The sequence below is a fragment of the Chionomys nivalis genome, chromosome 17, assembly GCF_950005125.1.
Source record: "Chionomys nivalis chromosome 17, mChiNiv1.1, whole genome shotgun sequence".
Taxonomy (NCBI): domain Eukaryota; kingdom Metazoa; phylum Chordata; class Mammalia; order Rodentia; family Cricetidae; genus Chionomys; species Chionomys nivalis.
In genome coordinates this window covers 32,657,900-32,683,349 of record NC_080102.1, presented here as the reverse complement: position 1 = coordinate 32,683,349, position 25,450 = coordinate 32,657,900, and the positions used below count along the sequence as shown (strand labels likewise).

The following is a 25,450-nucleotide window of genomic DNA, read 5'->3' as shown; positions in this document are numbered from 1 at the left end:
CCTCCATAGGACGAATCTAGCTGGTTCCTATTCTAGTAATTTCTCTGCCTGCTTCCCCTCCCGGTGGTGGTGCCCCTCTGCCTGCCTTCTGTGTCCGCCTACTCACCTCTAATTAGAAACGCCAGGAGAGCCATTTGGGGGGAGGTTCCCCCAGAAAGATATTTCCCTTAGGAATGGAAGCCCTGTGGGGGAAGGAAGGAGACAGGTTGGCTCTATGTGAGGCAGGGCTCCCAAAGACTTTCAGAGAGCAAGGGAGGGGCTCTGAGGGGTGTCAGGTGAGGGGATTCTGTAGATGTGTGAACAAGAGCGGGGTGGGAGAGGCTGAGGGATGAGTGTATGTGCATTGCAAGTAGGGACCATAAGTGTGCGTGGAAGGTTGTGAGTGGGGAACATTAGTGTGAGTGGAAGGCTCTGTGGGAGGCACATTCGTGTGTATGGAAGGCTGTGTGTAGGGGTCATGAATCTGTATGAAGAGCTGTGAGTGGGGGCACTAGTGTTCATAGAGGGCTGTGAGTGGGGGGCATGAGTGTATATGGAAGTCTGTGAGTGGGGGGCATGAGTGTATATGGAAGGCTGTGAGTGGGGGGCATGAGTGTATATGAAGGCTGTGAGTAGGCTAAGTGTTGAGGGGCTATGAGTGTTCAGGGTGTATGTATGAGTGAGAGAGACGGGGGAGCTGGCAGAGAGAGAAAGATGTTCTTGCAGGCACCATGTGTCTGTGGGCCCCTTCAGGCTTCTATTGTGGGCAGTGATATGTCCCCAAGTCACATCAGAGGATGGGAGACCCAGGCCCATATATCTAGCTTGGAGTAAGGCAAGAAGGATGCCCTCCCCCACTGCACCACAGCGCTGTTGCCAGGGAATCGGAAGGGGCCTCCCTCTAGAGGGAATCTCAGCTTCCGGAGCCCCATTCCTTATATGGTAGCTTGCTTTTCTCTGCCAGCTCCTTGTCTCCCCTTCCTCCTCCTCCTCCCTCCTTCCTCCAGTCTAATCTCTCAGAAGTCTTGAAGCTTCTAGTCCACTTCTGGCTGTGCCCTGGGACTTTGGGGCTCAGCAATGTCGCCTGCATCTCTCACAACCCTTATACCTTAGCCCGATGTCTGTGTGGGTTCAGGTGATGCATCCATCAGTTTCCGGGCACTGCAGTCCCGTTCAGCCACTGACATACAGACACGGGTCACTCCACCTTCACAAACGCACCAATGTAGGGGCCCAGAAAAAGCCTTGCCTGAGTGGAGTCCCTCACAGAGTTGGACCAGGATAGAACCTTACGACCCTTAGGATGAGGTTGGGCAGGAGTACTGTGTGTGTGTGTGTGTGTGTGTGTGTGCCTATTAACACAAGGCAGCTGAGGATGGATGGATCTGGAGTGAAGGGGTCCTATCAGGCTCTTCTGAGGTCGCATACTATGTAGTCAGGTTGGGCAAGGGTCAGGGTGGGGACATCAATGATCCAGAGGCGTAGTGTCCAGCTGCCCCCTAAGAAAAAAGACATGAGACCCTGAAGGCAAACAGCAGGTAAAAACTTGCCTCACCCATATCCTTGCTGCCCAGGATTAGGTAGAAGAGTGTCTCTGGTCTCCCATGGTCCCTCCTGTCCCAGAACTCCCGGTGGGAGGCGCGCAGCAGAGCAGATTAGTCACTCCGGGTGAGCCGGCTGTGAAGGGGCGGGTCCTTGCGGGCACCCGCGGGAGAGGAGCGAGTAGGCGCGGGGGAGGCGGGGCCTGCGGCAGGAGAGGGCGCGGGCGGGCGCTGGCGCGCAGCCTGGGCACCGCCAATGGGAAGCCGGGCTCGGCGAGCTGCCGCCCACGGGCCCCGCGCAGCATAAAGAGCCGCAGCCGCCGGCTCCAGCGCAGTGCTGAGGCGACCAGTCCTCCTGCAACTGCAGTCTCTGGGCCTCACCAGCTTCAGCACCGGCGCGCCTGCCACTCTTGCCGAGTTGCGCGCATCACCGCGCACCTGCCACTGCCGCCTCGGTTGCCTTCCCGCTTCCGCCCCAGAGGAGTTCGCAGCCTGTCTGGACCCGCTGCACCTGCGAGCAGATGGAGCTGGACCATAGGACGACCGGTGGCCTCCACGCCTACCCTGCCCAGCGGGGCGGGCCGGCAGCCAAGCCCAATGTGATCCTGCAGATCGGTAAGTGCCGAGCCGAGATGCTGGAACATGTGCGGAGGACCCACCGGCACCTGCTGACAGAAGTGTCCAAGCAGGTGGAGCGAGAGCTGAAAGGGTTGCACAGGTCGGTGGGCAAGCTGGAGAACAACTTGGACGGCTATGTGCCCACCGGTGACTCACAGCGCTGGAAGAAGTCCATCAAGGCCTGTCTCTGCCGCTGCCAGGAGACCATCGCCAACCTGGAGCGCTGGGTCAAGCGTGAGATGCACGTGTGGCGGGAGGTCTTCTATCGCCTGGAGAGGTGGGCCGACCGCCTGGAGTCCATGGGCGGCAAGTACCCGGTGGGCAGCGAGCCAGCTCGCCACACTGTCTCTGTAGGTGTGGGGGGTCCAGAGCCCTACTGCCAGGAAGCTGATGGCTATGACTACACTGTCAGCCCCTATGCCATCACTCCACCACCTGCTGCCGGAGAGCTGCCTGATCAGGAATCAGTGGAGGCCCAGCAATACCAGTCTTGGGGGTCAGGTGAGGATGGGCAACCAAGCCCTGGTGTGGATACCCAGATCTTCGAGGACCCACGGGAGTTCCTGAGCCACCTGGAAGAGTATCTGCGGCAGGTGGGTGGCTCCGAAGAATATTGGCTGTCCCAGATCCAGAACCACATGAACGGGCCAGCCAAGAAGTGGTGGGAGTTCAAGCAGGGCTCGGTGAAGAACTGGGTGGAATTCAAGAAGGAGTTTCTGCAGTACAGTGAGGGCACGCTCTCCCGTGAAGCCATCCAGCGGGAGCTCGACCTGCCGCAGAAGCAGGGTGAGCCACTGGACCAGTTCCTCTGGCGCAAGCGGGACCTGTACCAAACACTGTATGTGGACGCTGAGGAGGAGGAGATCATCCAGTATGTGGTGGGCACCCTGCAGCCCAAGCTCAAGCGATTTTTGCGCCACCCACTGCCTAAGACTCTGGAGCAGCTCATCCAGAGGGGCATGGAAGTACAGGACGGCCTGGAGCAGGCAGCTGAGCCTTCTGGAACCCCACTGCCCACAGAAGATGAGACCGAGGCCCTCACACCTGCCCTTACCAGCGAGTCAGTAGCCAGTGACAGGACCCAGCCTGAATAGATGGATCAGACCAAGGTCCCCAGCCTGCTTGCCACAACCAGCCTGTGGTCTTTGCCAACTAGGACTTGAGCTGGGGCTGACTCCCAAAGCGGTGCCCTGTTCAGCCAGGCATCTACTCACCCCCTGGCCTGACTCACAGACAACTGCCACACAACCATGCTACATGGACTGAACATGAAGAAGCCCCTCTCCCACAGGGCTCCCACCTGCCACCCACCCGTCACCTGCCCTGGTCCTGGCCCGAGTCCCGCTGGCCTTACCCTCTACATTCTCAGATTATCACAGAACACCTTTGACTTCTTCATTCTGCTCCAGTGCCTGGGCCCTTTGGGGCAGTAGGCACCACACCACAGAGCACCCCAGGGCAGAAGCTAGAGCAGAATCAGTGCCGAGAGAACCTCAACTTCCAGGGATGCAGCCCGCTCCTACAGACACAGCAGATCCAGCTGGTACCCTAGCTGCCTCCCAGGGCAACTGACCAACCTTGGTCAGCATAGCTCCCCTCCTAGGAGTGAGCAAAGCCACAGTGCAGCTGAAGCAGCAGACCTGACATCATGGCACCTCCTGGCCTCTAGGTGAGCCCTGCCCCATGTATCTTAGAGTTGGGGTGGGGAGGACACAACAAAGTTCATTTTCCAGGAAGCCTTCAAGGCTTCTCTAGCAGATTAACTGGAGGGATGAGATGGAGTGGAATCAGGGTGGGTGCCAACATAGTGGGCATTGGGACTGCAGGGGTCAAGGAGGGGGCTGAGGAGGGGGCAGTACTGGGGGAGTTTGCTGAGCCAACTCACAGAGACCCTATGCTTTCTCACCCCAGCAGTGATTCATACCAGTGAAGAAAAGCAGAGCTCAGCTCCATGACTCAGCCGTGGCAGGCGGAGGGTCCCAGAGGGGCTGAGTCCTCACACCCAGCTGAGGCAGCAGCTAGCACCTTCAGAGCCAGGAGAATGACATCAGGTAAGAGGGTCTTGCCTCCTGCCCTGACCAGGTCCCAGATCCCAGCCACTCTCCAGATCTCTGGGTTTTTTGAGCACCCGGGGCACCTGTTGGGGGGCAGGGTAGCCTACTGCCCCTCCCAGATCTCAGGGTGAGCAGTTCTCTAACCATCTCGCTGCTTCCTGTCTTCCTCAGGTCTTAAGGCTGCTGAGAAGTCTTCCTCACCATGCCTGGAATGGGCACCAGCACAGCACTGGCACCGTCCCCTCCTCTCTTGAAGCTGTCTGCACAGAAGTTCCAAGACACTTCCAGAGCAGAGAAAACATAATTACAGAGAGGAGGCGCCTGGCAGAGGGCAGCACCCCAACTCAGCCTGAGCTGGAGATGAAGATAGGCCAGTGTGAAGCCAGGGTCTGCCATGATGCCCACCCCGCTGGCTACTAGCTGCCCGCCATGAGCCACTGCAGCTTGAGTAGGGTCTGTGCTCCTCGCCCTCTTTGCACAGAACCCAGCTCGCTGTGTGGCCATTGGCCCCCCCGCCAGAACCTGGCAGGAGCCTTAAGGCTTGGGCCCCAGCCCAGCCCGCCCCTTCCTGCTGTGCCCTGCCTGCCGGTCCAAGCCCAGTCCCAGGAGACCCCAGGCCTTGACTCCTGGGCTGTTCCAGGCATTCCCTGCCCTGCCGTGCAGTGGCTCAGCTAAACCGCATCCAGCTGCAGCACCACTGCCTCGTGCTGGCTGGTCACTGCTGTGTCTGCGGTCTGAGTAGGCCTTGTTGAGTTCCTCCGTCTGACTGGTCCACTGGTGCCCTGGGACCAGTTCCACTGACGTCTGACAGATCCTATGCCCCGTGCCCCTGCCAGTCCCCACAGCTTTATTTTTGCATATAAGCTACGACCCATATTCATTTGGTTGGCACAGGGTTTAGGGAGGCCCTTGGGACTAGGGAGACCCTGAAGATCTCAAGAGAGTGTGGCTATCCCCTATTCCCATCTAGCCTTGAAAATGCAGTCAGGCCATCTGTCCATACCATCTTACCTCGAAGACAGATTTTTATATAGATATAGAGATACAGATATATATATATATATATATATACACACACATATAAGATTTTGTTAATAAAACCATGGAACTTCCTGGAGTCTAGTTTGTGCTGTTTCTCTGGCGTGTGGGCTGCACTGAAGCAGGACCTCAGAGGAGAAGGCTGCTCCTCTGAGGTTGACTGCTCAGGGAAGTGCAAGGAGGGGGGCACAGGGACCAGGAACAATGTTTATGGACCCCAGAGAAACTTCTGGAGTCCTTGTCCTGGAAGGCCCTCAGGGCCCCTAGAGACCAACATCATGGCCTCTAGACCTGGTTCATTCCTGGCCTCTGACCAGCAGAGTTTGTTAACTCTGATGTTGCCTGCTGGGGTGCAAGGAGTGTTGTGAGGGATCTTTTCTGCAGAGTCAAGCTCGCTCTGACTCAGCCTGGAGTCTATGGACAGGGCCAGTGTCCTGTCTACGAGGACAGCAAGTCCCAGCTCTCTGACCTTTAGTTTTCTTAGCTGTAAAATGGGAAACCATCTTTAACTCTGTCTAGGCTTGGGCTCAAGACCTTGGAAATAACCTGTTTGAGGTCCACAAAGGCTTCACTTCTGTGAAGCTTCTGTGTCACTTCAGCTGACACTACCAGGTTGTTATGAGGGAGGGGAGGTGAACTATAAGGGGTACAAATTCATTCCATCCAGGCCTCAGTGAGTAGGACCAGCAGGAGACGAGAGAATAGTGGCAAGGAACTGTCTGATTGTTAGGCTATGCCATCCTAGTCTAAGTCTATGGACAGCTGTTAAGCAAACTAGCTTCCACAGAAGAGCACTCACTCACCTGGAGGCCATAGCTTTGTCCATTGGCTTTCGATGACTCCCCATCCACACAGATTACACACACCACATCACACCACACACACACACCACACCTTGAGCCCAACTATGAACTTTCACTATGCCTGCGAGCCACCTTTGAAGCACTGCAGAATCCGGGTGTGCTTGAGTGACCCAGTGGCCCACAGATCATGACAACTGCCATGGTCACCTACAGACGTCCACTGCCCCCTCTACTGAGGGTTCTGCTTCTTGGAACCCCAGGCAGGCCGACCAGGCTAGCCAGGAACAACATGAGCCTAACTCAGCCCAGCTCAGCCCAGCCCAGCCTGGGAAGAGCTGCACCTGCTGGGGCCTGGAAGGAGCATGGCACCTGCCCAGGAGAGGATCGAGCCTGCCAGACTCAGAGCAGAGGCCTGGGAGGCAGGTTACAGACGGAAAGGAGGAAGCCACCTGCTGCCAGGAAGTGTCGTCACCCTCGGCAGGGCCAGCAGGAGCCACGAGTGCCAGGGAAGATGAAAAGACGCCTCTGCCCTTCTCTCCCCCTAATTCTTTTAAATACTGAAAGAGCTGACAAGAGGCAGGGAAAGTGGCAGAGGCAGAGGCGGATACCACCACAGAGAAAGGCCGCTCTCCCTTGTTCCCACACTGCTGCTCTCGAGAACCTGGGACCAGACACGGTTTTCCTTTTAATAAGTTGCCACTGTGAATGACAGACTTTCCAAACACAAGCAATTTGAGACACGGTTCTATGTTTCTGTACCCAAGAAACAAGCAAAAGGCCCCACATGGGGTGTGGCAAGGGGTAGAGGGGCTGGACCCATTCTCCCTTCCTGTTGTCCCCCTCACTATGTACGTCAGCAGCCCTGGCTATACCAGCCCACTGGGTATCATGGAGTGCTTAGTCTTCTCACAGTAGAGCAAGGAGACTGAGGCAGAGAGAGCTGTGCTTGCCTCAGGTTTGGAGCTGAGCTGGATCTGTCCTAGGGGCTCCAGGATATCCTTTGGGCTCATCCTGAACAACCAGTTTGGCAGGACTCTGATCATATCCCAAGGTCATGGCCTTTTTCTGATATTGTGAGAAGCCAGAAGCTGGCTTTAGTGAGCCAGTGAGCCGGGCAGGGCATGACAGCATGGACTCACAGCAGAGCAGAGGTGCAGGTACGGGGCCTCGGCCTTCTGTAGATAATGAGGAGTGTGGGAGAGATGGACACCTTTTCAAATGGACACAGAGGGTTAAAGGGACTTCCTCTGGGCATCGGTAGAATGAGCCCAGCCTCCCAGGACTCGGCTGAGTCCCAGGTAGGGAGGAGTCAGAAGGACATTAGACCCCTTACAACTTAGTCCTGGGTTCCTTCCCTGCTGTGTTTCTCTCCAATGGAAAAGGAATCTAGAGTCCAGAGGCCCTTCATCCTGTCCTTGAGGTACAGACCACATTTGAGGATCAGTTCCAGTAACTTGGCTCAGTCCCCATGACCCTTTACAAGGGCACTCCGAGTCTTGGGGTATCTCTCAGTGGGTATGGGTGATCTGGGGGATTAGTTCAAGATGGGTGGCCCTAGGTATGTGAGTGGGTGCCCTGGGGATGAGGTGGGGAGGAGAGGAAAGAAGGGAGGGCCAAGTAGCCTGAGAATGGGAGAGGGAGAGAAAAAGGAGGGGAGGGCTTGGCCTCCAGGCTGAAGGATTTGTCTCGAGGGTCCTTCTGTCCCCAGTCCCTCCTCCGCTGGGGCCTCTCAGCCTACCCTGCCAGGGCACAGCATGCGTTCCTATTCTCTGAGCCCAGGGCAGAAAGTGCAGTGAGGTGCCAATGGGAGGGACCTGTCAGTGTGGTTCATTCCCCAAGGCTCAGGGAACCCAGGGCATTACTGGTGACTGAGGGGCAGGGACAGGGACAAGAAGCAGAAGGACACCAACTGACAACCCTACCTCAGACTGGCTGTGTGCCCTTCAAGCTGAGCCAAGGGATACTCGGAGACCAACTCTGGCTGCCCATGACAGACTGCCACCAGCCAGTGGAGGAGGATTTGCAGCTGTGCTACTGTGACCAGCCACCCCCAGGCTTCAGGAAACCCACTGGTCACCATGGAGGAAGAGGCTCCATCACCAATCACCTGGGCACAGAGTCAACAGACAGTAGGGTCCTATGTCACCCCGCCACACAGACACACACACACACAGACACACAGACACACAGACACACACCACACCTATTTCTTCCTCTGAGTTTTGACAGGCAGACTTTTTTCCCGGTCTGGGCAAGTTCCATTTGCCCTGGGCTTGGAAGGTGAATGGAAAAGATTTGTTGAGAAAACAGATGGCCAGAACTAGCCAAACCTGGGGTTGTCTGTCCATATGACTTTCTTTCTTTCCCCTTCCATGAGGGGCTAAAGCTGGATCCCCTGACACAGGGTGAGAATAGGAGAGCCAAAGAATAGGAGGGAGTATCTGCCTGTTGTACTGTGTTCCTGGCCTGGCCTGTGACTGGAACCTAGAGCAGGACCACAGGCCCCAGGCTTTTAGGGCTTGTCTGGGAGGACCTGTTAAAAATCAGTTGCTTCGCCGGGCGGTGGTGGCGCACACCTTTAATCCCAGCACTTGGGAGGCAGAGGCAGGCAGATCTGTGAGTTCGAGACCAGCCTGTTCTACAAGAGCTAGTTCCAGGACAGGCTCCAAAACCACAGAGAAACTCTGTCTCGAAAAACAAACAAACAAAAAAAAAACCAAAAAAACAAACAAACAAAAAAATCAGTTGCTTCTGCCTGCCACCATTAGGGGTATGGCAGACAGTGTCTTGGGAAGTGTCACAGACAGTAAGTCCACATGTGGTCGGGGACAGGTCTTACTCAAACAGCGGTGTAGCCAGCTGCAGTCCTGCTTGTGATGTCAGGTCTAAGACACATTCAGAATGACAAGCTTATTGGGTCCCTGCTACTAAAACCTCATGATCTGGCCCCACCTGCCAACCCAGCATCTTTCCTGTGTTGTGTTCTTGTAAACTTGACTTTCTTGCTGTGTGGAGGCCAGACGAGGGGCAGGGGCTGAGTTTGCAATGGTTCTACTTAGGGTCAGAGAACTGTTCAGATGGACCGAAGATACCACTCTACCTGAGATAACCTGTCTCCTGCTCCCACTGACCCTTGACTGACTCCAGCACCTACGGAGTCCATCCATGGGCCACTCGTGACCCCTGCTTCTAGCCACCTTCCTTCTACCTCTGACAGGTTACTCCTTCTTCCTCTGACCTCTCATTCCCATAGGAAGAGAGGAGGATTTTCAGGTGCCTCCTCTCTTCCGGTTTTCCTCTGCCTCCTCTGGAGGGGTTCTCCCACGCCTGCCAGCACTCCCAGCTTGTGCCCTAGTTTTGAAGGCACTGGGTGGCATACATTAGCCTGTTTCCTCTGAGAAGGAGGCCAACACCCACTTGGGTATGGGGGCTCCCATATGGGAAAAACAGGCACAGGACACAATCCTCTCTCCAGAAGCCCCATTTCTGTCTGGAGTGACCCCAAAGCTGAAATGTCCACTTCTTATGTGTGTGGAGAAATTGAGGCCAAAAAGAGGTAAGGAGTCAACAAGTAAACTGCAGGGCATCCTCTTGTCTGTCCTTCCTCAGCTCCTCACTCAAAGTTTTTGTCCCTCCCATCCCATAAAGTCCAAACCAGGAGCCCTTCTGGGCCTGCTCCAGAATGACCCCTGCCTAGACCACCACAGGAAACCCTAATGCTCAACCTAATGACACCTTAATAGGGAGAGCCTGGCCTGAGTATTAACAGACGTATCATGGCTACTCTAGAAGCTGGCTGGACTACACCATCATGGACACCCATTCTGCATAGTGGGGCTTGCTTTCTCCAAACGCTAACTCTTGAGAGAGCTCCATAGCTGGTTCCTAGGCCTCCTCACTCTGCCTGACGATCCATAGTCACAGATCTGGTATTTCCGTCTCTGCTGCCTGCTTGGGTTACTCATTCAGTTAAGAACAGTGGCTTCACACTGTTCCTTGCCCAGAATACTGTATTCATGAAGCGAGCTTTAGACTTGAGTTCCTCTATTTTCAGGGCTGGTACCACATCTTGCTGAACAGCAGACAGCCTCCATCTGCTAGCATGTTAGGAAATACAAACTGGTCGACTATTTATGCCCCCAAAAGAATTATACCTGTGCAGGTGATACAGGATCTTATCTGAAACACAGTACATGAGCTTGGCAACCACAGACAATGAAACCCTTCACCTTGGGTTATAAAGGACCTCAAGACCGAGACCTGGAAGTCACCCTGACCTCATACTGGGCACTTCTCAGGCACTCGTCCATGCCCACACTCCCGTCTGTGCTGTACTGTGGGACAATGGTCTGTATTCTGTCCATTATATTTTAAATAAAACGCTGATTGGTCAGTAGCCAGGCAGGTAGTATAGGTGGGACAACCAGACAGGAAGTAGAAGTGGGAAATGAGAACAGGAGAATTCTGGAAAGAGGAAAGCGTTGTCAGCAGTCCTGACCCGGCTACAGAGCAAGCAAGATGTAACTGCCTCGCTGAATAAAGTACCGAGCCGCCGGGCGGTGGTGGCGCACGCCTTTAATCCCAGCGCTCGGGAGGCAGAGGCAGAGGCAAGTGGATCTCTGTGAGTTCGAGGCCAGCCTGGTCTACAAGAGCTAGTTCCAGGACAGGAACCAAAAAAGCTACGGAGAAACCCTGTCTCAAAAATACAAAAAAAAAAAATAAATAAAATAAATAATAAAGTACTGAGCCATGTGGCTAACATAGACAAGAATAATGGGCTAATATAAGTTATAAGAGTTAATAAGAAGCTTGAGCTAATGGGCCAATCCGTTTAGAGTTAATGTAGATCTCTGTGTGATTTCTTTGGGACTTAACAACTGTGGGAACTGAGCAGGACAGAAACTCAGTCAACAGTGCTGAATTGCACCAGATACAGAGCTCTATGGGACACTCAGACACAACACTGTCCTCTAGGCAGAAAAGACCTCTCAGCATGAATGTCAGTTAATCTGCCTGTGAGGCCCAAGGCAAACAGGAGTCATCAGCTGAACCACACAGTCTCCTTGTGTCTGTCTTTCCTCATCCTACCTCAGGGTCCAGCCAGCAGAGAGACCTGGATAGAGGATCGGGGACCAGTCTGGTTCTCACTGTCACACATCTCCAGTGTCCCCTCTATTCCTCCTCTCTCTCCTGTCTCTTTGTGCATCTCCATCTTTTATCTCCCATCTCTCTCTGCCCGCATCTGTCTCCATTTCTGATTCCTTATCTGTCTCCCATTGCTGTCTTTGTCTCTCTTTGTCTTTCTCTACTCACTCTGTCCTGCTTGTCTCTGCCTCTACTCCTGCCTTTCTCCTCTTTGTGTTTCTTTCCCTGGCTCTGTCACCCCCTATTTCTCTCCTGTTCTTTCCACCTCACCACCTTCTTTCTCTAGCCCCTCCCCATCCTCCCAGGCTCTCTGCCCTCACACAGGTTGAGTAAATGTCACCCCCGTAAGAAATGGCATCGGCTCAGGAATCCCAAGACCAAGTTCTCAGCACAAAGGAGATCTACTTGCCCCAGCGGGACAAAGAGCGGTGAATAAGAGACAAAGACAGGATTCAGAGGGCAAGGGAGAAGGGAAAGGGAACATGGAAAAGGGGGAAGGTGTATTTATCTCAGGGGTTTGGGGGTGACTCTGGATAGAAAGGAGACAGGCATGGTAAATAGGTCAATGACATTTATAAAGGGGGAAACCCTGTGTTAGGATGAGGTGTTTAATTTTAATTAGGCATGTTAATGAGGTGAGTCAAAGGGGGCTTTTGATTGCTGGACTTCAATATTTTGATAACGGACCTTGGTAGTCAGTTTCAGGAGGAGGAAGTGGCCAAATTAAGGAATAGACCTTGGTGGTTAGCTTTGGGAATGTAATCTAATGGTTTAGCGGAAGGTGGAGGGAATGGGAAAGAAGGGCAAGTCCTGCCAAAACCGTGTTTGCCATGTTCAGGCTGGCTAGAGCCTCTCCAGCCCTCATTCCCCGAGGGCTCATCCTACTCCCCCATCCTGCCTGACTCTCATCAGTGGCTTTAGGATGAGCATCTCTGTCCACCCAGTGTCTCACCAACAGTGTGCTCTTTCTCTGAACTATTCCCTTTCCAGAGGCACAGCCCTGGGAAGGCAGGGCAAGTGGCAGGTGAAGCTGGTTCTGTGTCTCTCTCCAAGCCCACATCGGAGCCTAACCCTGTGCAAACCGTGATAGGACGCTGGTGGGCTGAGAGAATACCAAGAGAGGCAAGGTCCTGCCTGGCTGAGAGAATACCAAGAGAGGCAAGGTCCTGCCTGACTGAGAGAATACCAAGAGAGGCAAGGTCCTGCCTGACTGAGAGAATACCAAGAGAGGCAAGGTCCTGCCTGGCTGAGAGAGTACCAAGAGAGGCAAGGTCCTGCCTGGCTGAGAGAGTACCAAGAGAGGCAAGGTCCTGCCTGGCAACCATCGCCCAAGGATAGCAGCCACCTGAAGAGGATGTGACCCTCTTCCCTGCTAAGATGACTCAGAAATTTCTTCAGCATGGAGGCAGGGCCAGGCAGGGATTTTGGGAGATCTCTGTATGTAGACTCCTGCACACCTTCGGGAGCCATGCCCTTACACCTCTCCATGGGCATATGCTGCCTCACCAGGTCTCTGAGCTGTGCCATGGGTACCCCCTCTATCTTGGCCCTTGTCTGCTGTTCCATGAGAACAGATCCCCATGCACCAGCCCCAAGATGGGCCCCCTCCCTGGCCAACAGCTCCCAGTGGACTGGGCCCTGTCTACAGGTGACCCTTCCTCCAGAACTCAGAGCCCAGGCTCAGGCTGTTGACAGTCTGGCATCTTCCCTGCCAGGAGCACGGCTGTGAAGGAGGCTATTTTTAGTCTCTGTTAGCCCCCGTAATTATCTCGTCTGCTTGGCCCTGGCACCTGGTCCAGTCCCTCTGGAAGATGCCAGTTGTCTCTTAATGCTCAGGGCGACTGGGGATGAGGGGATGGTGCCCTTGTGAGCCAGAGTCAGGGACAGTGACAGTGGTCAAAAGCCTCTTCCATTTTTATCTTCTCCCTCCTCCCAGAGGCTCTGTTCTGTCCACTCCACATTGTCTGCACTTGACATAGGCCAGCAGAACCTCTCAAGAGGCCTTGACACTTCCTGGCAAGGGAGGTTGGAGGCTTTGGACGTTGGTTCCATTTTCTCTCCAGAGCCCTGGAAATAGACTTGGCCTCTGGGAGCCAAACGCTGGCACTGGGATGAAATGAGTTGGTGGTTCATGCGGACCTTGGCATGCCTTGGAGTCACACTCATGGTAAAGAGTCTGTGGCTCCCACTACACCCAGAATCTGGAACACACTCTCACGGGCATCTACTCTCTCCAGACCCCTCAGGTGAACCCCTTGCTGCATAGGGCTTCCCTGTAAGAGCAAATGGGGTGTGGACTGGGGATTGTGTGTTCCTCCCTTGGGCTGCCAGTGGGCATGTGCAGGAAGAGGGCCTGGGGTGAAGTCAGCATCTCAGCCAGAGAAGAGAAGCAATTCCCCCTGAGGCCAGGTCCCACCCATGGCTCTAGTTCCTGCTCTGGGCCATGAGACCACCCCTCAAGTCTGCCTGGTGAGGTTGTTGGGCCATAGGCATCACCCCCTGCTCTGGAACCTATTGCTGATTGTTCCCTTCTGGGTGGCAGCTGGAATGGTTCTTCCTTTGGTACCTGAAGTCTTGGATTGGGACCCCAGAAGCTTTTTTCAGAAATGCCTTGCTTTGTCGACCTCTCCCGGGTCTGCTCTCTAACCCTCTGTCCACTGCAAGGATTGGAGTATCTCCTTCCTTCAGGAGGCCTTGCTGTGCCCCAGGCAAGCCCTCATTGTCACAGCCACGAGGCAGCGAGGCGCTAACCTTAACCTACCTCCCTACTGAGAACCAGATCAACCAATCAAACTTGTGGCCACGGTTACCTGCTATACATGACCTTGCCACTGCGACCCTGCTCTTTCTCCACTTTTACCTTATGGTGGGCAGACTGGGCCCTTCATGTTAGATTACCCAGCATGGATCAGAAGACAGCAGCCTTGTGGTGGGGCTTGAGATGAAGGTGGGTCTAGTGCCATCACGAGATGTCAGGGAGTACCAGAGGAAGACAGAGGGAGAGCTGAGAGGACGGCAGAACAATGTCAGAATGATTCAGCAAGGACTCCTTGCTGTGGCTGACTTCAAAGACCAGGGATATGTTGAGAGACCTGAGATGTGGTAGCCACAGAGCCTGTCCAAGGCTCTCTGCAGCATGTTCTAAGGAACAACTGTGACACTCCATGCATAAGCTATGGCCCATAGAACTGTGAGACCAGTATTATTTCTGCCTCAGCCTCAGTAGAGTAAAGCAGGCCCTTCCCCCTCCTCACCGTTGCCACAGCGCCTCTCCGTGTCCCCTTACCTGTCAATAAAGCCATGATGGTGTCAGTTCCTGTGGCTGCCGCTGGGCTGACATACAGGTGGCATCAGGCATAAGGACAGCACTCTGGGGACTGCCATAGGGAGGTGTTAGCAAGTGCTGGCTGTGACTGATCTTCACACACTGAACGGCAAGGCCACCACCATTCAGAGTGAGCCAGAGGGCAAGCTAGGAAGTCAGAGACTGGTCATGTGCCCTGGACCTGAGCCTGGGTCTTCAAGAGAAGCATGTGAGCCTGCCATATGCTGGAAACCGCAAGGACAGAGCTGCTCACTGGACTCCAGCCTTAGCGAAGGGAGCTAATCTCTTGGCTGTTCCCAGCTGCTCAGTTTTGAAGCTGTTGCTCTTTACCTTTTCCGTGTTTCCACCTCTGCCCCTCCCCCACCTTCTAGGCATTGCTATGGGAACCAAGCTAGGGTAACCACAGCATCCCTGATGGATAGGTCTCAGACCCAGCAGGCGTGTGCCTGTGTGGGCATTTATACATAGATTGGGGGCTGTGGGTTGAAGAAAGGTGCCTGGGAGATTAGAATCATGTCATGGGGGTGGAGGGGAAGGAGGGGGCTAGAAATCATCTCTTGCCATACATGCAATGCCCCGACCAGGATACAACCCCCCAACCCCTCACCTTTCTTCTCGGTCCATCCTTCTCACCATCATGGGTCCTGGTCAAAAAACCTCTGCTTCCTTCACACTGTCCGCCCTTAGACCTTCCTTGAACTCTTCCTAATCCCCTCCTCTTTACTCTATCATCCTTGGCTTCCTCAGCAATGGACCAGCAGAGCTGCAAGCGGTGTACATGACCTTGCTTGGGGACACGAGGGTGGCTCCTGTGAATCTGCAAAATGATGTTCCCTTCCTCCTGACTTGTGTTCCCCATTTCACAATGTGTTTGCTCTCGTCCCCTCTTCTCTCCCCCTCTACAGTCTGTGGCCACCTATAGGTGAGTGTAAGGGACCTGGACAGCCAGCACCAGCTCTGTAGGTGGCAGTGGTATGGCTCTGTGTATAGCCAGGAGCGATTCTCCCGCTAACAGCAGCCTACGCTTGTCACTGCTTCCGCCCACGGGGAGCTGGGGAGCTCCGTGCCTGGAGTCCCAAAGAGCTGCGTGGGCGGGAGGAGAGCCTCCTCCCCTCCCCCAGCTTAGCCAGTGAAAGGCTCTAGGAGATACAGGGTGGAGGAAGGTTCCTTCTATTTGGGGCCCTGAGTCTTTCCAGACCAGGTTCCCAGGGCCAAGCCAGGTTCCCAGGGCCAAGCCCAATCTCCCCCTCAGACAGAGCCCCAGGGCAGTTAAGTCAAGAGAACCAGCAGGCATCCCAGACAGATGCTCTTTTCAGCTCTCACTGGGCCACAGGACTCATCTGGTCAATGTCTCAAATGCTTCATACATGGATACATGGTAAGATATTTTGGGCACACTAGGTAAGATAAAATACACAAGTGAACTTCACCCATCTCATACCCCCCCAACACACACACACACACACACACACACACACACACACACACACACACACACACGCAAGGCTAACAGAAAACGCTAAGTCATCGTGGTGACTCACAGTGCAGCCTCTGTCCACGGTGCTGACCAGGGCAGCGCCCACATCCTCCACCCGAGGCCAACAGGAAACGGGGTAGGGGCAGGTGCTGTGAAGACTGGCTTTCCTGCCCAATACAAGACTTGGGACTAACACAGGTGGACCTCAGGAGATGGAGCCCAGGCTGCTGCTCTCCTAGGCTCCCTGGAGGTCATGTTTACTAAGGAGCTCCAGGCAGAATGAGTGCCCCATGGTCTCTGTCAGAAACCTGTACTCACAGAAACATACACAGACACATTTATATCAGTCCACAAAGCAGAATGTATTGACTAACACTAATTTGCAGCTTCTGTTTGTTTTGCTGGCTGCAATTTGCCAAGTGATCCTGATTTCCTTTGATGGCTGGTGGAGGCAAATAGGTTCTTTATTAATAATAATAATAACATCGATTATTAATATTAACTCTCAAGTAACACATCACACAGTGACACACATGCACACACACACACACACACACACATTCTTGACAACAAATGCCAGCAAAGCTTTTAAAAGCCAGCAGCAAGACTTAAGGAGTTTAGAGAGGCCTTACTGGAAGCAGAGGAAGACAGCTGATGGAGGGGCAGTTGTAAGTCTCAAAGATGGAAGGAGAGGGGCTGGAGAGATGGCCCAGTGGTTAAGAGCATTGCCTGCTCTTCCAAAGGTCCTGAGTTCAATTCCCGGCAACCACATGGTGGCTCATAACCATCTGTAATGAGGTCTGGTGCCCTCTTCGGGCCTGCAGACATCCACACAGACAGAATATTGTATACATAATAAATAAATAAATATTAAAAAAAAAGATGGAAGGAGAAAGACCACCAACCCAAATAATCATCATGGCCAAATGAGTTAAAGGAAGCAATTAATTAAAGCAAGCGTTCTTATTCACGTACTGCCTCCCCCTAAAGGAACTGGTTTGAGAGGTCAGCCTTGGATGTGGAAGACAAGATTTTTATAGTTCAAGAGTAGGGAAGTTTACAAATGGGAAATTTGGCAGGCAAAATAGGTAGGATTACAGGAGTAGAGCATAAATATAACAAGCTAGTCATAACAACCTCCTGAGCAGAGACCTAATGGCAAGGTGGTTGTAGCAACAGGTGGTCATAACAAGGTAACTGGAACAACCCTTTTAAAACAAAGGTAGGGTTGCAGGATGGTTATTAGCTTTCTGAAACAAAGACACGATTTCCTTTCCAGGAACAGGCAGTATAGAAACATTCACAGTTAAGGTTACAGGTGGGGCATAGCCCAACCTTTGAGAAACAAAGGTTTAATCATAAACAGGATTGAATCTAGCTTGTCTTTACTATAAGGTGGCCTTTAAGCCTAAGATGGAGACAGGCTGGTTCTTCACAGTGTCTCTGGTGGGTTAGGAAAGATGTTAGGGACCCAGGTGGAGCTACTGAGAGCTCAGAGCTAAGGGGCAGGAGCAGGCCCTGCAGAGCTGCAGAGGTTCAAGGCCATAGAAATGAGGAACAGGCATAGGACCAGGCCTGGATGGACAGACAGTAAGTTGAGCTGAAGCCCTGGGGACAGTCCAGAGTTCTCTGCCTGTCGGTCTCTGGAGGCACATGCTGGAGGGTCAGGTGACAGCTGTGCGGAGGCCATTGCATCGGAGTGTTAGGTGTTCCCTGCTTCCGGAGTCTCCCTCCACCAGCCTCATCTGTCGGGTTAAAGGAGGATCAGGGGACAGGAGGGACTTGGTCCCTTCCAGGAATGACGATTTCCTGCTCCAACTTTTCATTTTTCCCCACAAGGACTTTGTCATTTGGAAGAAAAAAAAAAGCCCCCGATGGAAAGAAACGAGCCTGGGAGAAACCAGTGAGGAAGAAGGGGAGAGAGAGTCAGGAAAGGTGTGGGATGCGGGGAGGACATAGGGAAGGGGAGGAGGATTTGGCATTCTGTAGCCTCACCTGGTGGACTCCCAGCTCTGGTACTTCTCCCTTCTCCACCGCTGCAGCTTTCCTAGGCTCCTCATCTGCAGCCTGCTAGTCCCTCCTGGTGCCACTCTCTTCCTCAGTTTAGGGTAACAGGCCAGCAGAAAATCATCCCGCCCCTGGCCTGTCCCTTTCTACTAACTCACTGTGCACACTCCAAACCTCCTATAAAGCCCCGCCCCTCCAGCCCCCTGTTGCCTCTGTTCCTGCTCAGAGGTAGCCATCATACCGGGCTTCTCCCCAGTAAATCTCAGTGTGAGGTTTGTGGCATGGTGTGGCTTTGTGGTATTCCTTGGCTCCTCCTGACTGCTAGATACCCAAGCGGTGGCCACCATCAGGTTCCAGTCTGTGGCTTTTGCTAACTCTTTATCTCAAAGGACCAGCTCATCAGAACCCCTAGATGGTCACCCCTCACCCCCTTGTAACAGGCCCCTTGTAACAGTTGTGGAGGCTTGTCTGGGATTCAAAGATCACACCCCGACCCCATCCCTTACTTGGATTTGAAGACTTTAAGTTTGATATACCTGACTGAAAATTGCAACAGGATTCAGGGATGCCTGTGATTATCTGGTGCCCCAAGCAGCCTCACAAAGTGACAGGACCCTCTGGTCGGTTAATAGAGATGACTTCCCTGTCTGCCTTCCCTCCTCATTTTCTTTGGGGACTAGGAAGAGTAAGAAACTAGTCTTCAGAGAACAAAGGCTCTAACCTCATACAACTAAAACAGAGATCTAAACCAGGGCAAGTGTCATACCCCCACTCCTAAGCCAAGAATCTTTGTTTGCTTCCCACCCCAGGAGAGCTTTTTATTCTAACCCTAAACTGTCTAGCTGAGCTGTCTCAGAAACATTTGGGTGACATGTTTATGGGAGCCTGGGCAAGATCCATGAGATATGCACACCCCTCAGCTGAGCATCTCCTGGGCAAGATCCGTGAGAGCTGAACATCTCCTGGTACCCTGTCCGGACCCCCCTCACCACCCCGTTCTGCTGTCCTCCTTTCTATTGCTGTGTTTACTCAGCCACCACCCGCTTTACCAGCCTTACTCCTTTTCATACGACTCAAGGAATTGAGACTTGAAGAGGATATTGTCGCTAGTGTAGCCAATCGTGTTCTGGCAAATATTGACGAGATTTGCCAGGGACCCTATTTTGTCTGAATGGTCCCTAGGAATAAGGACTTTTATCTAGTTTGCTTTCTTCTTTTTCTCTCCTTCTTTCTTCTTCTTTTCTCTTCCCTCCTCCTCCTCTTCCTCCTTCCCTTTCTTTCCTTTCTTTTCCTTTCTTTTCCTTTCTTTTCCTTCCTTCCTTCCTTCCTTCCTTCCTTCCTTCCTTCCTTCCTTCCTTCCTTCCTTCCTTCCTTTCTTTCTTTCTTTCTTTCTTTCTTTCTTTCTTTCTTTCTTTCTTTCTTTCTTTCTAGACAAATCTTTCTGTGTAGCCCTGGCTGTCCTGGAACTAATGTAGACCAAGCTGGCCCCAGACTCAAAGACTCTCCTGCCTCTGCCTCTGCCTCGAGTGTTGGGTGTGTGCTACCATACCTGGCCTAGTCTGCTTTCCATTGCTATGATAAACACCAATACCAAAGACAACTTAGGAGGGAAGGGTTTATTTCATCTTTATAGCTTAACAGATCATCAATGAGGAAAGTCAAGGCAGAAACGCAGAGGCCATGGAGAAGCGTTGCTTACAGCTTGCTCCTGTGGCTTGCTCAGTTTAGTTTTCCCATAACCCAGGACCGCTTGCCCAGAGTTGTCACTGCCCACAGTAGGCTGGGTCCTGCCACATCAGTCATTAACCATACCCCACAGACTTGCCTATTGGCCAATATAATGGAGGCATTTTCTCATTTCAGGCCCCTCTTCTCAGAAGGCTCAGCCTGACAGCTGACAGAAACTAGCTAGCATTTCTTTTTTCAAACTGACATTTTTTTTCCAGTCAAACTCTTACAAACTTAGGGGTGATTGGCTTCTGTTGCCTCACAAAGCCCTCCCTCCAAAAATAAGATGGCAAATCTTTTGTTTTGAGGGCTGGTACTATTAGAGACATTTGAGAAACTATGACAGACCAGAGACCAGGGACCTGCAGGCAGGAATCTCATGGGTAGAAAGAGGAGCCGGTTAGACAATGGAGCAGAGCCATGCATAGGCAGCTGTGGAAACCCTACCGTCTAGCTTGGCCCTTTTCTGGGGACAGACTAGGCTGCCCTAGCTGTTCCCTGGGCAGCACTGCATCCCCCCAAACCTCAAGCAAAGGAGATTTTAAAATTTATTTTTATTTTTTTTTGGCTAAGGAGCCTGGTTTCAAGGCTCCCCAGGGAATAATGAGAAGTAGCCATCTGTTTTATTAGGATTGTTAGTGCTGTGATAAGGCATCATGACTATACACAACCTGGGGAGGAAAGGATTTATTTCAGTTTACAACTTCCAGATCACACCGACGTGCTGAGGGAGTCATGACAGGAACTCGGGACAGGAACCTGGAAGCAGGAGCTGAAGCAGAGGCTGTGGAGGAGGGTTGCTTATCAGTTTACACCTCTTGGCTTGTTTAGACTGCTTTCTTATAGTACCCACGACCAACAGCCCATGGGGTGGACTGCGCACAGTGAACAAGGTCCCCCCATATCTGTCAATCATAAATAAAAAATGCACCATAGAATTGTCTTCAGGCCAGTCTGGGGGGAGAACCCTCAACTGAGGCTCCCTCATTTTAAAGAACTCTAGATGGTGTCAAGTTGACAAAAAACTGCCAGCACACCACTCCAGGAGAACCCTAGTTTCAATGTCACTTGCTGGGGGATTTCAGTCAGACATGTTATGCTGACCGTGGCCCACAGGATGAGTCTTTCCTCTTTATAGGCCAAGGGACCTTCCCTATATCACCCCTGGCTCCTACCTCCATCCCTTTCTCTTCTTCTAAATGCTCCAGAACCCCCATATCCCACCTCACCTCCTTCACAGATTTGTCCTTCACATCTTTGGGGCCCTCAGAGGCTCATCCAAAGCCTTCTGGACCCCATCCTGAGGTACCAAGGATACTCCCTTTATGCGTTAGACCAGGAGTAGGAGTGGAAGGCCCCAAGCTTGTCTTAGTGCTTTCAGAAATAAAGACTGTCGGAAAGAGAGCAAGTGCTTCGTTAGGCCTTCCAGCCACTAAACATCTTCATGACTTGGAAGGATGTCATGTCGATTCCAGGCCACAGTCTGACCCCAGCGGAGAAACGGAGGGTAACAGAGAAGGTAACTGACATGGCAATGACCCCACTGGTGCACAAGAGTACTCTTAGACTTCTTTAGATCAGGGGAAGCCCGGTGTAGGAAGTGATTACCTATTGCATGATGGAGATGCTGAGATGACGAAAGAAGAAAGATCCTTCAGCTAACGCTGTCGTCCCCCCGGCCCCAGCTACTGCCTGCAAAGGGAGCCAGAACCTCCTATTAGTTTCTTCAGAGATATAAGGAGATAACCAGGAAACACACTAGCATGGTCCCAGGGCCTTTGAAAGAGGGGGATCTCCTGAGAGACAGATTCCTGACCCAATCTTCCTCAAAAAGCTGCAGAAAACTGAAGAGACTGGTGGCTGAGTCAGGCAGGAGCTTGAGCCAAGTGACCCAAAATTCCACTAATCATTTAAAAGTGCCACATTATTTCAAATTAGACCCGGAAACAAAGCGGAAGGAAGACAGACTGATTGGTGATCACGAGACTCACCCAGGGAGGGAAGGGTCCTCACAGAGGCTCTGCTGGGGAATGGATAACTGGGGTACTTCTGGGAGAGATACCCCCAAAGGGGGAGGGCCCAAAGGGAAATGTTCTTGACCTTTGCCCAGACCTTGTTTTAATTGCAGAGACAATCACTGGGAAGCCAGTTGTCCCAAGAACCTCAAAAGCCCAAGAGCACATCTCTCATTTGAACACTGGCAGGTACCAAGGTAATCCTCTTCAGGCTCTCATCATATCAGAGCAATTTGTGGAGTCCCAGGAGACCCTACCTGCAGGACAGAACATGGTCAACTTCTTTGTAGATACGGAAGCCTGATACTCCATATTGTCTTTCTCCCCTGGCTCAAGTTCTAACCTCATCCCAACCTTTTGGGGAGTATCTGGCTAACTCCAAAACTGCTATTTTACACAATCTCTTGCCTAAAAATGGGAACAGGGTCTCCTTTTCCAACACCCTTTCCCCATAGTATCTGAGACTGCTCCTTCTACTGGGCATGCATATCACAAAGCCAGGTATAGTTGGTTCTTCCCAGAAAGGCTAAATTCACGTTTACTTCTGATAGGGAATAAAAATGGGTGGGTTGGAAAACTAAGTCCTGATACATTTTAAGGATCCCATGTATTTTCCCTGTCAAAACTGTACTCACTCAAGCCAGAGACAAGAAGTGAACTAAAGCCCATTACCCCAGTCATTGATAGGCAGAGATTCTTGAGAGAATATCCCAGCCCCTAAAACTCCCTATTTGGTGACTTCAGAAGGGATCTGGGGTGGTTTGAAGAGAATGTCCCCTACAGACATATATTCCAATACTTGGTCCCCTATTGGTAGAACTATTTGGGAAGGATTAGAAGGTATGGCCTTGCCGGAGGAGATGTGCCCTTGGTGGTTTCAAAAGCCCTTGCCATTCCCAGTTAACTCTCTCTGCCTTGTGCCTGTAAATCAAATATAAATTTTCAGCTACTGCTCCAATCTGCTTGCTTGCTGACAGTTCTCTGCCACAATGGTCAGGGACTCTAACCTTCTGGAAATGTTTTACAGCATGTAATTTAACAAATTAAATGTTTTCTTTTATAAATTGTTCGTCGTTATGTTTTGTTACAGTAATTGAAAAGTAGCCGTGGTGGTTTTAATACCAATGGCTTCCACAGGCTCACAGGGAGTGGCACCATTAGGAAGTGTGACTTTGTTGGGGAAAGTGCATCGCAGGGACTTTGAGGTCTCAGATAGTTCAAGTCTGGCCAGTGTGTCACTGTCACTTCCTGTTGCCTGAGGATCCAGATAAGCAACTCTCAGCTCCTTTCCAGCACCATGCCTGTCTGCCTGCCGCCATGTTTCCAGCCACGACAACAATGGACTAAATCTCTGAACTGTAAGCCAGCCAGCCCCAAAGAGTTACTGTGGTTATGGTGTCTCTGCATAGCAATAAAACCCTAACTAAGACAGAAATTGGTACCAAGATGTGAGTCATTGCTGTGACAGACATGACCATGTTGCTCTTTGGAGGAATGTGGAAGACTTGGGGAAAGTGCTCTAAGTGGACCTTAAGGGGTCACCCTAGTAGGAGTTTGGAAGATAATAGTTCTGGGAGCAACATGGATTATGGAGGCCCAGTTCAAAAGGCTTCGGAGAGGAATAATATTAGTAACCGGGCTAGAAACCATTTTTGTGATATTTGGCAAAGAATGTGGCTGCTCTTTGCCTTTGTCTTAAGAATCTGCCTGAGGCTGAATCGAAAAGCTTTGGAGTAATTTCATTTACAGAGGAGATTTGAAGACAGCTCTGTGCATGGTTCTAGGCAATCACTCACAGGCAGGACTACAACAAAAAAGAGAAAGCCAGGCAAAAAGAAATTCAAAATGCACAGTTTGAGGAGAAAAAGAGCACCAGGAAATGCACTGTTGGAGCCTAGACTTTTGCTGAGATAAGGAATAAGGGAGTTGCACCCTCAAGGCAAGGTCCCATCCAGCCAACCCCACACTGTGAAAGGGGAAGGCCTTAGGACTCATTTTCTGTTCCTCAAGAGCAGCAACACACGTGCAGATTGAATTCAAGGAGCAGAGTTGGTGCTGCTGTTTATGCTCTGCTCACTCTTTTGGGTCTCTGCCTCCCCCCCCCCCCCCAGCTAATTGATCACACAGACTTAATTCTTTTTCTTTTTAAAATTGTCTTTATTGAGCTATACATCTTTCCTACTCTTCTTCCTTCCTTCCCTCGCCCCACACTCATGCTCCCAATTTACTCAAAAGATCTTGTCTTTTTTTCCTTCAGAAGCAGATACATGTATGTAGCAGAGACTTAATTTTTTTTTGTTTGTTTTGTTTTTGTTTTTCTCTGTAGTTTTGGAGCCTGTCCTGGAGCTAACTTCTAGAATCTAGTCTCAAACGCCACAGAGATCCATCTGCCTCTGCCTCCCGAGTGCTGGGATTAAAGGTATGTGCCACCACTGCTGGCTCAGAGACTTAATTTTTAAGTCAGCTTTTCTTAAATTATTCCATCTACCTTTTGCCTCTGGGCTTTTGTCTTTATTTCTGTATATCTTTTCTTTCCTTCTTATCCTGTGTCTGGCTGTGTGGCTGGTCCTTTCTTTTCTGGATCCTTGATCTTCTCTTGCTTTCTGATCTCTCGTTTCCTCCTATTTATTCTCTCTGCCTGCCAGTCCCGCCCATCCTTTATTCTGCCTTGCTATTGGCCATTCATCTCTTTATAGACCAGTCAGCTATTTTAAACAGGCAAAGTAACACAGCTTCACAGAGATGAAACATAAAAGATTTCAACACATCTTTACACCATTAAACAAGTGTTCCACAGCATAAACAAATGTAGCACATCTTCACCTAACATCCCACAACAGAGGAGGCTAAGCAACAGCCCAATGAGGCAGCCAACAAAGAGCCTTAGTCAAGTAGTTGTGCCTTTAGAGTCAAGAAGGATACATGAGTTGTGAAATCTTCTGTGGATAAAAAAAAGTCACTGACACAGGGCATGTGACAGGGGAGGCCACACATGGAGGCCTGGAGAGCAGAAATTGAAACATGAATTGCTTTAGAGACTCCAAGGTGGTGGAGATGCCAGACCTGTGAAATGTCTCCCAAAGAGAGCTGCTATTGGAGGGGGGCTGCTTGCTCATCTCCAAAATAATCACACAGAGACTGTATGAATTAAATCACTGCTTGACCCATTAGCTCTAGCTTCTTACCTAAGTAAACAGGAAGTACATTGTAAGAACTTCCAAAACTCTAGAATCGACAGAGATGTCTCGCTGCCTGGATAGTCACCCAAAGTTCTTCTCTTCCGTGGGGGCATCCATATTCAGCCTACAGGCCCATAGTATCCAGCAGACTTGGAAATTTCAAAGACAGGCCCACCTATATTGACAGTTTGTCAGTCACTTTCTTCTGTGTCCTGTGGAATGTCTGGAAGACTTTTTCATGAAGCAGAAACCCCGAAGGATCATCTCACCTTTAGGCAAGTTCAGCAGTCATTTCTCTGTGGGTTCTGCATGTTCAGTTAAGCAGTCCAGGCAAGAGCAGTTTCCTGCCCACATGGCTAACCTTGTCACATTGAAGGCAAATTCCATTATGAGTTTTCTCAATGCCCATCAACCTCTCTGAAGTAACTGGTGCTTCCAGAAGCAGACATGTCTCACTGTTGAGAAAGTCCCATATTTTAATGGCAAACTTCTGCTTACATCAATGGAGTTATTGATCTGCTCCACCTAACCATGATAGGGA

General features: G+C 51.6%; 1 protein-coding gene across 2 annotated transcripts; it reads left to right on the top strand.

The window, feature by feature from the left end:
- The first annotated feature begins 1,867 nt into the window (after window positions 1-1,867).
- Window positions 1,868-5,292, top strand: Arc (activity regulated cytoskeleton associated protein). Of its 2 annotated transcripts, none has more exons than XM_057792043.1 (3): window positions 1,868-3,807; window positions 4,053-4,189; window positions 4,364-5,292. In XM_057792043.1, the coding sequence occupies exon 1, from the start codon at window positions 2,042-2,044 to the stop codon at window positions 3,230-3,232; it is 1,191 nt and encodes a 396-aa protein (XP_057648026.1). In that variant the 5' UTR covers window positions 1,868-2,041; the 3' UTR covers window positions 3,233-3,807; window positions 4,053-4,189; window positions 4,364-5,292. The 2 variants fall into 2 exon arrangements, with proteins under 2 accessions (XP_057648026.1, XP_057648025.1); XM_057792042.1 differs by having other exon boundaries at window positions 4,050-4,189.
- The last annotated feature ends 20,158 nt before the right edge of the window (window positions 5,293-25,450 follow it).